At 35.5% G+C, this 18633-nt stretch overlaps 1 protein-coding gene and 1 long non-coding RNA gene across 2 annotated transcripts; both read left to right on the top strand.

Moving 5' to 3' along the window:
* Positions 1–9928: 9928 nt before the first annotated feature.
* LOC139187428 (RAF-like serine/threonine-protein kinase PRAF) lies at positions 9929–11085 on the top strand. Its single transcript, XM_070810365.1, has 2 exons — positions 9929–10225; positions 10313–11085. Exons 1-2 carry the CDS (start codon positions 10069–10071, stop codon positions 10852–10854), a joined length of 699 nt encoding a protein of 232 aa, XP_070666466.1. The 5' UTR covers positions 9929–10068; the 3' UTR covers positions 10855–11085.
* Positions 11086–11331: 246 nt separating this feature from the next.
* LOC103452030 (uncharacterized) lies at positions 11332–16867 on the top strand. The gene is made up of 5 exons (XR_011574479.1): positions 11332–11459; positions 11568–11664; positions 12960–13147; positions 15846–16164; positions 16322–16867. It is a non-coding gene; the product is annotated as an uncharacterized lncRNA (long non-coding RNA).
* Positions 16868–18633: the final 1766 nt, after the last annotated feature.

Below are 18633 nucleotides of genomic sequence, written 5' to 3'. Positions count from 1 at the left end.
GGAATCCCAATTTTCGGGGATACCAAAATATTTTTGGGATTTTGGGATAAATCGGGAATCCCGAAATAGTTTTGAGCTTTTGGACTAAATTTAACATATTATGCTTTTGGGCTAAAATTCAACCTTTTATATTGAAAATTTGGGCTTTTGGGCAGGCTGCCAATCTGCCCAATTTGTTGTTACACTAAAATTTGAATCTACACAAATCTGAATGCAATCTGCCAATCTGAAATCTGTGCACAATAGCATCCTTAATCTGCCTATTCAATTTCTACTACACATGCATGCAATAAAAATAAATTAAGTGACAAATCCAAAAGCAAAAAAAAATTAGTTACAAGCCAAGGTTTTAAAATAAATAAAGTAACAAACCCAAAAGCAAAAAAAATTAGTTATGAGACAAAGTTTCAAAATAATTAAGTTACAAATCAAAAGCAAAAAAAGCAAAGCTTAAAGTTTATGAAGATTGTTGGCCTCTTCGGTCCCTTGCTTCTTGTCTGGCTATCTCTGCCCGCAACAAAACAATGTTTGATAAGGCTAAAAAACAAAACATCGGTGCATCAGGTCCAAAATTTAGCAAATGTAAGCACGCATTTTACTAAAAACTAGTTATTACAGGGATGATTGCTCACGAAACAAATAGTTCTCTGCAGAATTTCCCAAGAACCAGTGTAGACTAAAAATAAACATAAAACACGCTACACAGATGATCACAGAGAAACCTAGTCTTCGTTTTCTAATACCCACATAGCACTGCAATCAGTTAAACTTAAAAGTAAGAGAAGTTCCCAGATATTGTTTAAAAAACTAAAAATAAAAATTAGGCATGTAAGAATGAAAAGATCCCAGTTAGATGTGAACTAGTAATGAAAGGAACCCAGTTAGATGTGAACTAGTAATGACAAGAACCCAGTTAGATGTGAACTAGTAAAGGTTGCAATAACAATTAAAAAATGAAAAAAATGCAGATGATTGGGCATATTTGTGCTTTGCTTAACTAATCAGAGCAATTCAATCTAAACTTCAAGTCTGTTATTCTGCATTCCATAAAATGAAATTGAACCCGAGGTGTTTGACGGAAAGACTGAGCGAACAATGTTCACTTAACCATTTTTCCCTTTGGTGCTTACAACTATTGAGTTAACCTTTGATAGTTCAGAAATGTGATAACAAAATTGAAAATTTATGCACTGAAATCAATCCGTTCAGATTCACACCCACAGGGCCACACCACATACAGATTCACACCCACATACAGATACCCAAATGGCAATACACAATGATTCGAACTCCCAAATGCTGTAAATTCGAACTCACATACTCAAATAGTGACCTTTATCGAACAAAAACGTACCTTTTGATAAAAAGCTCACGAATTCAAGAACCCAGTTGGAAATTGAATCTTCCGCTGAATAATACAGAAAAACTGAAGAAAAAATGGGGGAATAATACACAAAATTAATTCCAAACCCTAAGTTAAATTTCAAAAGGAAGACAGAAATTAGATTTCAAAACACTAAATTAAATTAATTACCTAATTTGGGATGACAGAGATTCGAACTCAGTGCTGGATGGAGAGTTCCCCAAAGAGAGATCGTCGCGACAGAGAAAGGTGGCGTACAGGTGGCTGTGTGGTGAAGGAAGGCTGGAGAGTCAGATGTGGCGGTGGCCGGTGGCTAGCCGGAATTCGTTACACAGAGAGAGAGAGAGAGAGAGAGAGAGAAATGAGTTGAGGGCTCGCCAGCTCGGTAATGGAGAGATCAGAGATGAGATGAGGAGGTCTCGGCCGCTCGGCTATTCGATAGAAATGGAAGGGAAGTGAACTGAAGTGAAGTGGATTGTGAAAGTGAAATGGTATGCCGTATGCAGCATACTGACCTAAAAACAAACCAATGGCATAGATTAAATCCAAAACAATCAACGGTTCAAATAATTCTTTTATAATTAAAAAAAATATATATATATATAATATTTATTTTCGGTTCGGTATGGGAATACCGAAAAAATGAAGATGCAAAACTGATTCCCGTACCGAAAATATCGGTTTGGTTCGGGATAACATACCGAAAATTTCGGGAATTTTGGTTTGGGATCGGGATTTTTTCGGTTTGGTTTGGGATTTTTGGGATTTTTTTCCAACCCTAGTTTCTAGGGCTTTTTATGTCCTCCACTATGTATTTGGGAATTGGGACCTACTTATATTATATATTTATATTCTAGTGGCTTATGTATGATGCATATATGTGAATAAACCAAGCAAAGTGTATGATTCTCTTTTACAGGATAAGGAGATAAAGGTGGATATCCTCAGCATTCGAAATGTTATGCAAAATAATTATTACAAGACTACTTGCACCACTAGGAATCTCATCAATACACATTGTTTTTAAAGTGTGCGCATTGATGCTTAGACACGGTTCATCCGCGTACGATGTTGTTTAGGCAACAAAACAACTTTGAAGAAAATTGAAGTTTCATCATAAATAAAAATATGAGAAATTATTAACATCTTATAAGTACATGCAAAAGTCAATTTTCCTGATATGAAATTTATACTCTCAGCATATATCAGTTAATGGTGCTTAATAATAGTCTTCATTTGGACTTTAGATACCAAAAGATTGGAATGTGGAAGAAGTCAATATGAAACCCACCATTTGGCTCTCACATTTAAGGTCATTTATTTGTAAACCACACCTATGCAAAACTTTTCATATTACAATCACAACCAGAAAAGTTTATGCATGCATATTAAATTCTGCAAAGACAAAAGAAGGGTGACTTTTTTTAGGTATAGAGCCAAGTATAAAGCCTTTACTATTGATTATAATTTGGAGACAAATAGGATAGAGGGTATAAAGGGCTGCGAGATAGGATTTGGTCGATCATGGCTAAAGTAGGACCCCTTGACATGTTCATCTTTTACACAATGACAAAGGATTAGAGGACTTTTAGTTTATTATTATTTAGTGTTGAGAGAAGTTATCCAAAAAGAAGAGATAGAGGTCGATCAGATAAGGAATTCATGACCTTTTAATCAAGTTGTCACTTGTCAAATGATGCATATCTTTTGGATTTGCCATTACTATTTCATAATCCAAGCGCTTACTTTGACAGAGATTGTTTTAGTAAATATATATCAACTGAAATGTGATGATCATACGCATCTTATTTGGTTTCCAAATCACTTTACTCTAAACTTCTAGGAGATTAAAGACGATGCATGATTCTTTCGAGTCTATAGCAATTGGTTGGTAGAATAATCCAAATTTGATCCAACGTTAACAATTGTTTACAAGGGATGGAATGTGGGTCTATTGTGCATATTAGTTGGCTTACACAATGTTGGAAAATATATATAATGCACCTAACAATGTTGGAAAATATATATAATGCACCTAACTAACTCATAATTTAATAATTTCGTGTCTACATAGGAGACCCAAAGATTGTTTCCAACAACCTTAATTAATATCGACGCAGCATTATTTGAGCGCAATGTGGAAAGAGGGCAAAAATACCCTTGAGGTACAACGGGATTCCTACGCGCGAGCAGCGGGCAAACATCATTCAACCAAATCAAAAGTGCCCAAAATAGGTAACAAATTCAAAGTTATTTTATCCATCCTCATCCTATATTTTCCACAAGGTAATTATTTCATAACCTTCAAAAAATCCCATATAAATTACATAACCCCCAAAATATTTATTCCAAAAATGTGTTGATTAACCAATTAATGGATTAATTGATTAATTAATCCATTAAATCACACATTAAACCATAAGTTACACCCTAAAAAACATCCAAAGGGAACCGGCCACCCTGACCCTATAAATAGGCTCCCATTTTCACTAAAAGATCATTCCAACATACTTGCAAAGTTCCCAATACTCTCCAAACACTTTTCTCTTTAAATTCTAACTTTGGCATCGGAGGTTCTTCGGTCAAAGCCCCCCCATTCATCGTGGGCGCGTGAGGCTCTTGGCCTTGACCATAAGGTGTTAATTGTTTTGTAGGTGCAATTTTGTCCAAGATCAAGGAGGAAGAAATTTGCATCTACACGTAACACTTCATTTGTTTGGTAATTTTCAGAAAACCAACGCCCCCCCCACCTCTCTCAAACATATTTTGTTTGTTTATATATGCTAGTGTATTGTTAGTCTCAGGAAACGCACCTCTCCAAGAAATTGGTGGGTCGTGGACGTCGCAGGACCACATGACCTATCCAACGTATATTGTGGATGCAAATTTCTTCCTCCTTGATCTTGGACAATTTTGCACCTACAAAATAATTAATACCTTAGGTTAAGGCCAAGATTCTCACATGCCCACGATGAATGGGGGGGGCTTTGGCCGAAGAACCTCCGATGCCAAAGTTAGAATTTAGAGAGAAAGTGTTTAGAGAATTTTGGGATTTTTGCCCAAGTGTTGGAATTAGTGTTTGGTGAAAATGGGAACCAATATATAGGAGAGGAAGGGTGTGGCCGGCCTTTAGGCCAAGTATGATTTATTTTGGGGGATTATGGAGATAATGGGCTAGTTATTTTGGGGAGTTATGGAAATAATTGGCGAGTTAATTGGCAAATAATAATAACCTAATTAACTAGCTCTTTGAATGTCATAAAAGGGAAAGAAAATGGTAGCAAAAAGCAAGAAATAAAAGGCATGGCCGGCCCTAGTGGGTAACTGGCCTTTGGTATGTTTTTTGGTTATAATGTGGTGGTTTAATTGATAATTAAGGGATTGATTAGGTAATTAATCCCTTAATTAGTCAATTTTAGGAAATATGAAAGGAATATATTATTTAGTTAATTTATTAGCTAAATAATGGAATATAAAACATATAGAATAAATTAGATTTTGGGAATTACCTTATAGAAATGATTTGATGAAATAGCCTTTAAATTGTTACCTATTTTGGGCACTTTTGACTTGGTTGAAAGATGATTGTCCGCTGCTTGCACGTAGGAATCCCGATATGCCTCAGAGGCATTTTTGTCCTCTTTTGTCCAAAAGTCCACGTGTCGCCTAGGAAATATTTTTGGCTCCACATATATATGTCAAATTAAACCAGTGAATTATAGTTATTTCATTCTACGATTTAATAGCATTCTTCTTCACTTATAAATAGAATTAAATCTCATAATTGATTATCAAATTAGAATCGCTAACCTAATCCTAAATTCTCCACCACATAATATTTTGTATTTATATTTGAAAAACCGATGGGATATAATTGTGAAAGAAGATATATATGCTGCAGTGAGTCATGACTGAGAGCTATTTATTTGTGTGTATATGTCATATGCTGCCATATGTTAGAGGGAATAAAACTTAGTTAGCGAGGGCATGATCTACACAAACTGATCAGTCGGCTTCTCTTCTAAAAAGTAAAAGTAAAACAGTGTCTGTGGATCCCATATGCCTTTTCCCTTCCTTCACGGTTTGCATCAGTGATTATGACTATGAACCTGACTACTTCTATGTATGCATCATGAACGAGTTTAAGCATGAATTTTTTTTTCAACGATTCTTTTGAATCTGTATTTTTGACAAATGATAGGAATTATAACACCAAGTTAATTTAAACTACAGTGATGGGGATCCTAACTTAAACGCAGATGATAAAACACATTACGTACTATAATAACTTAGTTAAATTCATATCTTCATCTTAACCAATAATAAAGATCAAACAGCGATAAATTTCAGGTACAGAGATGGTATCAAGATAATTATCTTAGAGATTGTGCGAAAATATTCTTCTTTTGTTCGCACACATGATAGTTTCATTTCCTGGCTTTGTAATTAGCTGGCTAGTGGCCATGCTTTGAACTTTCTCTTTTCCGGTAATCCTACGGTTTTTTCTTTTTGACAAACAATGATATTAGTAGGTTAAATTATTAAATGTTAAAGATAAAGAAATTGATGAGATCGAATATGTACCAAAATGGACAAATATTATTGTTTTGGCCAATAAAACACCACTAGTCTAATAATCCAAAGATTAAAAGGAACAACGGAAAGAGAGAAGAAAAAAAAAGGAGAACACAAACGACAAACCATTATAATTTGTTTTGAAATAAAATAAGGAGAGAGAGATGGGGAAGTGATACTGCACTTGTAATGTAAGTGATTTATATTGTAACCGGATTCATATATACTGAGTCTGCTGAGCAGACGATTTAGACCGTTTAAATTTGATTAAACGGTTACAATTATTATAACTTTTAGAGGGCTTCCTGTTTGTAACCGTTGAATCAAATTTCAACAACCCGGATCGCCTGTTCAGTAAGCTCAGTTTTATTGGATCTGAAGGGGATCCGATTCCATTTATACTTACGAAGAATGAGTTTGTATGTATAGGTATCATTCAACAATTTTTGTCTAAACATAAAGTTTGTAAATTATGCCAAAAAGGGGAGTTGTTTGTTTCGTTCCTAAACAATAAAGTATCAATTTTTTTTTGGTAAATTACACTTTCATACCTTAGGTTTTGGGTTCATTTCAATTCTTTACAACATTTTAAAACATTTCACTTTCAGACCTTAAGTACTATTTTATTTCAAAATAATATCTCGGTTACATTTTCCATCTATTGATCTGTTAAATGCTGACGTGGCTGCCAAATGTCTACCACGTGGCAAATAATTTTTTTTTAAATTTTTTAAAAAACCTGAATTTTCTCAAAAAAAGAAAAGAAAAAAAGAAACCCACATCTGCTTGTAACCGTTGGATCAAATTTCAACAACCCGGATCGCTTGTTCAGTAGGCTCAGTTTTATTGGATCTGAAGGGGATCTGCTTCCATTTATACTTACGAAGAATGAGTTTGTATGTATAGGTATCATTCAACAATTTTTGTCTAAACATAAAGTTTGTAAATTATGTAAATTATGCCAAAAAGGGGAGTTGTTTGTTTCGTTCCTAAACAAAAAGGTATCAATTTTTTTTTGGGTAAATTACACTTTCATACATCAGGTTTGGGGTCCATTTCAATTCTTTACAACATCTTTAAAACATTTCACTTTCAGAGCTTAAGTATTATTTTATTTCAAAATAATACCCCCGTTACATTTTCCATCTATTGATCTGTTAAATGCTGACGTGGCTGCCAAATGTCTGCCATGTGGCAAATAAAATATTTTTTTAATTTTTAAAAAAACCTGAATTTTCTCAAAAAAAAAAAAGAAAAAAAGAAACCCACATCTGCAGATGTGGGTTTCGTTTTAATTTTTTTTTCTTTTCTTCCTCCCTCTTCTTCTTCTAGGTCACTAGGGAAGGGGAGGGACAATTTTTTTTTTCTTTTTCTTTCTTCCTCCCTCTTCTTCTTCTTCTTGCAGATGTGGGTTTCATTTTTTTTAAGAAAATTTAGGTTTTTTAAAAGAAAATTTAAAAATTATTTTTTTGCCACGAGGCAGACATTTGGCAGTCACGTCAGCATTTAACGGATTAATGGATGGAAAATCTAACGGATGTATTATATTGAAATCAAATAGTACTTGAGGTATGAAAGTGAAATGTTTTAAAGTTGTTGTATGGGGTTGTAATAGACCTCAAAACCTGAGGGGCTACTGTGTAATTTACCCTTTTTTTTTTACATTATTTTCATACTTGATTTGGTTAGGGTTTTTATCACAAATGGTTCCTGAAATTGACCCACCCCATCAAGATGATCCCTGAAATTGAAAATTGATCAATGTAGTCCATGAAATTGAAAATCGATCAATGTAGTCCTTCGGTTATAACTCTGTTAAAAATTCTGTTATGTGCTAATATGACACATAATTGGGTTCCACAATATAATAAAATATTGCCATGTAGATTAAAAGTAATAAAATAATAATTAAAAAAACTATTTTATATAATTTAAAACCAAACAAAAACAAAACAAAAGGAGAAAAAGAAGAAGATGATGACTGTTCATCATCTTCTTCCCCTCCTACCCAGCAGCACCCTTTTACATGCAGTTTCCAACTGCCACTCTCACCGGAGCAACCACCCTAGTCCCCACCCGATCACACCCCACCCCGTCGCACATGTAATCGTCACCAATTCTTAGCGGCACTCCTCTACGGCCTGCACCTCCGGGTCGAGCAACATCGGGGAGGTTTCATTTGGGGTTCTTTTAACGGTTAACAAGCTGATTGCCAAAACTACAAAACTATGGATATATAGAAATAGATCGAATTTGTGCATGTGACGGATGAACTGAAAACAAGGGTTAGATTAGAAAACTATATATATGCGTACCAGGAAGTTCCCAGGGTTCGCATTTGTTGAGATCAACATCGGCAATCGCCCTTCCAGTAAAAGTGGCATCATTTATCTTGTTCATAAGGTAGCAGGTGATAAGTTCTTCATCTGTAGGATGAAATCGGAACCCTGGTGACATCAGCAATTCCTCCTTTGGGTCGCAGGTAGTAGGGGAAGAAGGTGATGAACAGTCATCTTCTTCTTATTTTTCTCCTTTTTTGTTTGTTTTAAATTATATAAAATAGTTTTTTAATTATTATTTTATTACTTTTAATCCACATAGCAATATTTTATTATATTGTAGAACCCAATTATATGACACATCAGCACATAACAAAATTTTTAACAAAGTTATGACGGAATGACTATATTGATTTGCAACACCCAATTTTAAGGATTACATTAATTGATTTTCAATTTCAAAGACTATTTGTGATAAATTGTAAATTATTTAACCAGTTGGTCAAGTAACGTGTCAATCCTCTTGTACTCAAATTTAGACACTCGTTCTCACAAATGAGAGTAATTAGAATATCTATCTTTGTTGGAAGAAAGAAAAGAAGTAAACATCTACTCCGAGTGTAAATCTAGAGTATGTTATTTATACCATATTTCTATATCATCTTAGGTGGCATTGATGTGGACAGCCACATAATTTGAAAAATTTGCAAAACCCAAGGAAAAGAAGGAGAAAGATTCTTTGTATATCACAATCATTATTTAATTAACTAGTTTTTCTTAATTATTAGTTTATTAAATAATGAACTAAATTTAAAAATATGACTAATTCAAATGATGTGGTTGTCCACATCAATTGCCACCTAAGGTGGTATGAAAATGTGATTCAAAAACATTGTAGGAATATCATTACTCGTAAATCTAAGTACCGACGTAAGCTGACCAACCAAATTGTTCTCACAAATAAGAGTAATTTAGAATATCTATCTTTTTTGGAAGAAAGAAAAGAAGTAAACATCTACTCCGAGTGTAAATCTAGAGTATGTTATTCATATTATATTTCTATACCACCTTAGGTGGCATCTGATGTGGATAGTCACATAATTTGAAAAATTTGCAAAACCCAAGGAAAATAAGGAGAAAGACTCTTTGTATACCACAATCATAATTTAATTAATTAGTTTTTCTTAATTATTAGTTTATTAAATAATGAGCTAAATTTAAAAATGTGATTAATTCAAATGATGTGGCTGTCCACATCAATTGTCACCTAAGATGATATGAAAATATGGTTAAAAAACATGGTAGGAATATCATTACTCGTAAATCTAAGTACCGACGTAAATTGACCAACCAAATCGTTCTCACAAATAAGAGTAATTTAGAATATCTATCTTTGTTGGAAGAATGAAAAGTAAACATCAAGTTTATGAGAAATTTTTAGTTGTGACGGAAACACGAGTGGTACACCATATGTTTTTATATATGTAAGTGGTGGGAAATTTTATTTTTTAAGTTATTAACTTTTTAACACATATATCCCACCATTTATATAGCGACACATGATGTACCACTCCGTGTGACGGTCACACTGAAAAATTTCTCAAAGTTTACAGTTTACTCCGAGTGTAAATCTAAGTACCGACGTAAGCTGACCAACCAAATGAATTCTAGTTAGCTTCACTTCCCCTACTCCTTTCCCTTTGAAGACTCCAAGTCTATAAATAAGGGCCAAAGGGTACCATACATAGGCTTGAGCACACAACTCCAGCCCCATCTTCTAATCACTCTCTCTCCCCGAAGCTATCCTCATCTCCTAGTTAGTAGTCGAATCAAAACCCTAGTATTAAAATCATGGTCGGACCCTCGCCTGACCTCACCAAGGTCACCACCATCAAATTCCTCTGCAGCTACGGCGGCAAAATCCTCCCCCGTTACCCCGACGGCAAGCTCCGTTACCTTGGCGGCGAAACCCGTGTACTCGCCGTTCCCCGCTCTATTTCCTTTTCCGGTCAGTTTATGTATAAATTCCCCCATTTTTTCTAGTCTTTTGTTCGGAGGACGTTATATTGAATTTAGGTGTGTGGTTGTGTAACAGAGCTGTCGTCCAAGCTGACTGAGTTGTGTGGGCCATCCGTGACGGCGGTTAGTCTCCGCTGTCAACTACCCACCGAAGATCTCGACGCCCTCGTGTCCATCAAGTCCGATGAGGATCTCGTTAATCTCATCGAGGAATACGATAGAGCAGCCTCTTCCGCTAATATGAAGATCAGAGCATTCCTCTCACTCATCCCCACCGCCAGGACACCCAAAAGCATTTCATCCCCTTCAACTTCGTCGGCCTCCGCCGCCTCAACGACGTCGTCCTCTGGCAACTCCTCGTCGTCAAATAACTACTTCAGTGCTGCTTCCGGGTCCACCCCAAGATTTCCCATGCCGTCCTCCACTCCCGTTGACCGTTGCCTCCGTCAAATGCCGCCCCAGCCATCCCCGTCAACGGTGCCGTTTCAGAGACCCCCCTCCAAGGTTCCTCACTGTGCTAATATTTACCATGCTCGCCAAGGCCACGGAAGCAACAAACCTGCAAGTACTACCGGTAGTCGTCCCTACCTCGTTCACAACGGCAATCACTGGCAATAGCATCCTTTGCATGGTCGGAGTTCTGGACTACAAAATTACAAATATGCCACGGCCGATTAAAACAAGTTAAATTCTACAAAACCCTAAAATTTAAAAACACAAAAAAATATCAGTTATATAATATATCGGATCAATCATGATGTAATTGGAAATATGGAGCTGTAATCGTTCATCAGATGGACTGCTTTTGAATATCCGTGGCGATTAATGAACTTTAGTCCTATTTCGTTTTTTCAGTGTGCACACAAATACATACATGGTGAGTGCTCTTTTTCCTTTGCAATCCTTCCCTTTTTCTCTCATTTTCATTTTCTTTTTCTTTTGTTATAGTCTTTGTATAGCCGTTGCTTCTGCACTAGAGTTCTTTCCATGGCTGTTTTCCATTAGCGTCCCGTTAAACGCCGTTGGGTGTTGTGCATTGCATTGTCGTTAAGTGCGTAACCTCTGTTAGGTTTCTGTCAGATTCCTTGTACTTCCGTGACACGTAGCGTTTGGTGTGTGATTAGAGTGTCCACCGTGTTTGTTATGTGTCGCTCTAAGCTTTTACGTGGGATAAACAAACCCCATCCCCATCTGACATTCTGACTCGTGTCTCTTCGTTCGTCGTAAATTCCACTTCCTTTTTTTCTCTTTTGCAGAAGTAGTTAATCAAGTTTGTAAGTGTATATGTAAATCTTTTTATCAATATTTTTAACATCGTGGACGTACTGCAGGTTTATGAAACAAACAGGATGATGATCTGGAAAACAGCAGAGCGAGTGCGATCGAGATCAATTTCTGAGGGATATAGAACTGATAAGCTTGCAGCATGTAAGTACTAAGTATCGCTAATTCTTTTTGCAAATTATACTTCATGAATCGATTATGTTATTTGGAACTAGTTAACCAAGGCAAAGCCATAGCTTTTGGTTAAATTGATTTATATAATCTTCAATCCTTTATGCACAAAAGGTTTTTTTTTCTCGAAATTAAACTTTAATTTATGTTCTGGGATATGTAAATGATGTTGTGTTGTTACCATATATTTGTACAATTATTTGTATCATCTCTAATAGTAGTAGAGAATACCAATACACGCAAATTAAATTTAAATTAAAAATATGATATAAATGATAATATACGTAGTATTACTGTTTTTGTACTTATTTTTTTTACATTCCAAGGTTTTGAACAAACTTAGAGCTGATTTGGTATTACTGTGCTTTGAAAAAAAAACTACTTCTGATGTGATGTGAGAATAAGCAACTGTGAAATAAAGCAGCAGAGTGTTTGGTAAATTTTTTTGTAAAAGTGCTTTTAAAAGAAAAAAAAACTGTATTATAGTGTTTGGTAAACTTTTATGTAAAACAAATGTGAAAAAAAAGCCGGTTTTTCAAAGCTGGATTTTGCAGCTTCTTATTTTTGGCTTTTTTTACCCAAAACTGTGAAAAAAAAGCTGAAGCTGAATGTTTACCAAACACAAAAATAGCTTCCAGCTTTTTTTATACCAGTTTTTATCAGAATCACCTTAGTACCAAAACACAGGCCTACTCTGACCTACCACCTTAATTATTTACACTCACCGGTAAACTAACTTGGGTGGCTTATTTGAAAGATGTGGAATGCAAGACCCGCGCTTGTTGACACTCTTATATTTGTAAGGTCCTACGTTACAATGTTAAGACTAATCATAATATTTAGATACACAAAAATTAACATTATTTAATAAATGTATGTCCTCCAATTGGAGGCGAGAACTACATATAGAAGAGAGGGTTAGCAGTATGTCTAGTTTGTGGTTTAAATTGTATTAATTACTCACGTAAGACAACTTTTATCTGAAAATATGTCAACAAGTTTCAATTTTGTGAATCTAAATATTATTATTGTTTAAAGATCAGTAGTACTATTTCTACGACCTTACCTGCCCAGATTTTCAAAACTTAAAATCAAGATATTTACACACACAAGCCTCTTGGGTTCCTTTCTTCTTTGTTGGCATTTCTAATCTCGGACAGCAATATGCTTCGGCATATTTAACCTTTACGAAAAATGGAGTTTATGATGGTTATAACGTATGGTCCATACATGCATGACCGCAATGACAAAAACATTTTCTTGACCAGATTCGATCGATGGCTTGCTGCGATTGAATGTGGATGGGATGGGAAGGCGGTTGAAGTACAGGAGAATTTAAGAGATGAGGTGGACCATGCATGGTGATTTCACATCAAATCAAATAAACATATGATTCCAAATATGCAATAGCGATATAGTTTGGAAGCATCGAGGGACCATTCATTATATACATTGGGTATCAAATCACAATTTTTATTTCTTTTTACAAATGAAAATCTAATATGGGTCTAGCGATACTTCATAAATGTCTCTGAGCTAAACCACTAACACTAACGGGAGAAGCCTAAGAAATATGACAGTTATACTTTAAAGAAGAACGAATTTCTGCTAATTTGTTTGCAACATAGTTTTCTTCCCTATAATTATCCTACATTTGTCATCATGCATTAAAGATTTACAAGAACTTATCAAATATTAGTACCCAAATGTTTATTGAACGAATAAAATGGGACTGAACCATAAAAATACACATTTGTCACATAGATGCCAGCCGGATATTGTATGTAACCTAGCTACACTGGTTCACGATGCTGCACGTAATTAGTTTAAATTCCAGTATTTTTAAACTATATAATACAGGAAGAATGATGACAGCTGATGGAGATGGGACACTCTCTTGGAAAAGGGAAAGATAAATAAATATCGATGGAATGATTTTTTATTGGTAAAGAAGGCTCTCCAGTTCATTCCACTCACGTAGCATTCAGGGGATGAGATTCCCCGGCCCCTCTCACAAAAAACATAAAAACAAAATTATGAAGTTCCATTTATATTTGGAGAATCTTGAGATATAAGATTTGAAAAATGTAATTAAATGTCGGAAGCTTAATAAAAAAATTCTAACTTTTAATTATATGAAACAACTACATTTTAATTGCATCGACATTTTTTGGTAATAAAACTAAACATCCATTAAGTTGTATAGATAATTAAGTTGTAATTATTAAGAATTGGCAAAGAAGAAGATGATAGAGAGAAACAAGAGAGATTGTAGAAGAAAATGAAAGCTCTTGAATTGATTGATGTTATCTGTTACAATAGTCTAGCTATATATCCATAACCTCGCACACTTAACAACCTAACAAATTTCTAACAAAGCTAACAACTCAATACATCTAATGATTCCATCTGTCCATTGCATCCAACATACCAAATGACGACACATGTCACTTAATGCTAATAATGTCGGTTTGATTGGTATTGATCAGGTGGCCGAATCTGAAATATTGTTGACATAAAGATACCTTGTAATCTAACTTATTTATTTGCTTAGGCAAAGTACCAGACCAATCTGAAAGAGATGTGAGCATTGCATATTATCTTGAATATCTTGTGGGTAAATTAATCAATAGATTAAGATATGATTAAAGTGGCTTTAGGTTTGATCATCCTCCTACCCTGCCCCCACCACGTGTGGTTCTTATGATCTGGTCCTTGTTCGAAATCGAAATGTGGCACTAGAGGCCATCGACTTTTGACAGAGAAAATAACGTTTTACAGTGATGTGCGGAAAAGTGGTAATATATTGTGTTGGATCCCACGTATAGGCCACGGAGAGCAACAGCTGTGAGCTGTGTCTGATCTGTGTTTCTGATTCTGCATTCTGAAATGTATGAAATTGTAAGGTCGATCAAACGGATAGGTTGGGTTTTTTACCATTTGTTTGGTGTAGACTACTTCCAAGGGATTAGGATTCGATTGAAACATGAAAACAGAACATACAAGGGTCGATGGTGTTGTCCAGGAGAAATTTTTTGTTGTGACCGGAACACGAGTGGTACACCACGTGTTTTTATATAAATGATGAGAAATTTTATTTTTTAAGTTATGAACTTTTTAAGATACATATCCCACAATTTGTATAGTAACACGTGGTGTACCACTTTGTATTAGGAGATTGGATTACTCCATGTTAGTCACGGTACAATGGTGATAACAGTGTGCACATCCACTCGCGCTGATTTCAATCCTTTACCTATGAATTAGTTCGGTTGGCTGCTTGCGCATGACACACAACTACCCCACTCGTCAACTACCCAGAATTGTGTCCTTGTCCGTACAATAATTCCATTTAGGTCACCCGATCAAACTCAAACAGTCCTTCATCAAAAGATGGCATCCTTCCAAATGGCAAAAGACACCACTCCTCTATCCCTCTCTCCAAACTTCATTCTCCGAGAGAATCACAGGCCACACCTCCCAAATGTTTCAGCTCTGGAATCAATCCCCACCATTGATTTGAACGACCAAGGCAGCAGCAACAATGGAGATGGAGTACGGATTTTTCCAGACCATCGACCATGGAGCGCCTGAGGAACTATGTCTGCCGTAAACCAGTTCTTCAAATTGCCTCCTGAAGAAAGGCCAAAATACTTTACCACAGATCACTCCAAGTAAGTGAAGCTTTTCAATTACTACCTCAAAGTTGAAGCGCAAGAGCAAAAGGTCACTATGTGGAGTGAACCCTTCTCTCTCATCTTTGGCTTCCTCTCAATTCTTTACCTGAAAATCCTCCCCAATACCGGTACCAGCTTAATTTCATTCTTTTTATATGAGTGATATGTTATACTCTAAACTAATCTAAACTGCGGAGAGGGAAGTTTGAGCTCTAGGTGAATAACCAATGAGCACACCCATGTTTGCTTAGCAGCTTAATTTTTAGTTTGTGCTAATTTTATGTAGTTTTCTAACACAAATGTAACTAGTGACCGCTTTTAATAAAAAAACTTGGCAAGATGTCAATAAAGGAGCAGTACACCGTAAATTATATATATTTTATGGTCTGTTTTGTGTCATATGATTCTAATTTTATTAAAAGTTTGTAACCGGTTCTAATTCTATCTCTTCACTTTGTGTTTGGCGGTTTTGGTTAGTGAGGTTTTTGCCGAGTATGCAAGAGAGATTGGACATTGATGAATACGATTTTGGGATTGATATCCCGAGGGCTTGGGCTAGAGGAGGACTGCTCACAAAAGAAGCTGGGTGAGAATCCTACTCTCAAAGCACAAGGAAACTACCATCCACCATGTCGCTCACACTTGGACTAGCTGTCCATACTGCTCTCTCAATACACTCACAGTACTTAGGCAAACAGAGGGAGTGACTGGCCTTCAAGTAATCAAAGATGGGAAATGGGTTGCTGTTGATTCTCTCCCCAATGCCTTTGTTATCAATCTAGGTGACCAAATTCAGGTGACTTAAAACCGCTTACAAACTTTTAAAAACAAAAACGGCAAATATAAACAAACAATACATGAGTACTAAACCGTGATTTATATACAGTTTTATTCTATTTAAACGTACTTTACATTTTATGGGGTAATTTAATCCATCTCTCTTTTTTATGTAGGTTTTGAGTAATGGAAGGTATAACAATGCACCATAAGGCAGTGAGTCTAGTGACCAACAAAACTCAGCCGCGTCTGTCAATGGCAATGTTTTATGGACCCAACAGGGACACTGTGAATGGTCCAATGGAGGGTTTGATTGATGAGGAGCACCCTGCATTGCATCGGAGCTACGAGTATGCAGAGTTTTTTGAAGAGTTCTACAGGCAAGAAGGAACAAGAAGGTTTTCAATTTTTAATGGGGAAAATGATTAAAAGATCTCAAATTTAGTTAATTTTAAAATATATGATTTTTAGACAATTTAGATTAGTGTGCAACACTGTGGAATAAGAACAAAAAAAAAAATTAAGTGAGAAGATTGTTAACAATACATTTGTTAACGCTCAAAATTAAGAGGTCAACAAAGATCAGTATGGTTAACTCTTGATGAGCTCGAGATAAAGACTTTAAGTAGTTGTCAACAAGGTTTAAGTGGTTCACCCCAAACTGGCTACGTCCATTGTAGTGCTCTCTGTATATATTGATATAGGTTACAAGTGTTTTGTAATGGTGTGATCTCTTCTTTTCATTTTTTGTCCGATCGCTTGTAAGAGGTACTCGTCCCTCTTATATGGGCCTTAATAAGCCCCAGAACTCATGGGCTCTCAAGTCACCGTTCTCGCATTAAGATATGTCGACTGATCTTACTGGCTACTCTTCCTTACTCGGTCGACAAACGGAGATGAATTGACATTTTCTCAGGGCTAGTTGCGAGGTATTCTGGGCCAACGCGTGCCGAGTGCTATTCTGGGCTTTGGGTGGTTGAGAAAACAGTGCCCCGAGCGCTTAGGGCCTTCGTGCTATAAATTTATCAGTTTACCAACTTTCTTCATCCGATTGGAAAGTACTTTTTTGAATAAATGCTCTTATTCTTTGTTGATACTTGATCTAGACTGTTGAGCAGTGATAGTTCATTCATCTGGTTCAAATAGCTCAGAAGCCCAAAACTCTGATTTTCTTTTCCTTTCATGGGCTTTCTCCAAGTCATATTATATTAGGTTTAATTAGACCATGACACTCTAAGATTTTCGAGTTTTCACAAAACTCCTTCCCGTTTGAGACATTACATTAACATCCCCTCAGGCTTTAATTATCTTTCATACAACCCCAGTCAAAATTTGTTCATAAGTTTACTACCTTTATTAATTACTTAAAATTAATAAAGAAATACTTTATAATTTTATAAAAAAAGTTATAGAACATTAAATACTTCAAAAAAACACAAGAAGAAGACCATGTGGACAAATCTCCCCTGTCCTCCAACCCCTCTCAGCCCCCCAAATCTCCCCTTCCTTCCATTTCTAATCCCCCTCCAAAGTCATCCAATCCCCCAACTTCCCCCGCTTCCACAAATCCTTCTCCGTTGCTTCTATGATTTCTTCTTCCTAGTTTAGTGCGGAACCAAATAGTAGGGATTTGATTTTGATTACCAAATTATTATTTTATAAGACAGAGATAGTTTTTTGGTTTGTTGAAAGTTTGAATGGGTGGTGGTGATGGAGGAAGAATGAGGATATGGAGATGGAGGCGGTTGCTCAATCGGGTGGGAGGGAAAGAAGAAGATGAACAACTTCTTGTTTTAATAAAATACTAGCAATCACCCCACACCCTCTGCGTCTGCAACTAAATTTGCTTTTTATTTTACTACAACTTATCATTATTGAGCGGGATGACATTCAAAAAAAGCAAAAGAAGAATGAAAATAAAAGGAGAGGGTGGAAGAACGTGGGGAATGCAGAGGGAGGAAGAGGAGGAAAGAAGTGGGGTTTTTTATTTTTATTTTGTAAATATGGTATGTTATGTTTACATGGTTGTGAGGTTGGTGTAAAAAACAACAAAATTTATGTTGGGTGTAATTACTAAATTGTTCATGTTTTTTTGTTCAATCTTGATAAGAGGGTTAGAATGGTAATTTTATGGAGTTTTGATTGACAAGTACGGTTTTATTAATAGATTATTTAGATTATTTCCAAGTAATAATTAAGTTTTTTTCTTAATTTGTTTTGTCCACATGGTCTTCTTCTTGTTTTTTAGATGTTTAATGTTTTATAATTTTTTTTATATAATTAATTTTTTTTATTAGTTTCAATTCAAGTAATTAATAAGGGTATTTCTAAGCTAATTTTTTACTTAAGGGGTTATATGAAAACGAATTAAACTGGAGGGGGTGTTATGTAATGTCTTAAACGTAAGGATGTTTTGTGAAAATTCGATAAATTTTAAGGGATGTTTGTGTAATAACCCTATATATTAAGGGTCTAAAACGACCGTCAA

The sequence above is a fragment of the Malus domestica genome, chromosome 13, assembly GCF_042453785.1.
Source record: "Malus domestica chromosome 13, GDT2T_hap1".
Classification (NCBI taxonomy): Eukaryota; Viridiplantae; Streptophyta; class Magnoliopsida; order Rosales; family Rosaceae; genus Malus; species Malus domestica.
The sequence above is the reverse complement of the archived record's forward strand: the minus strand, read 5'-3'. Positions and strand labels throughout refer to the sequence as shown.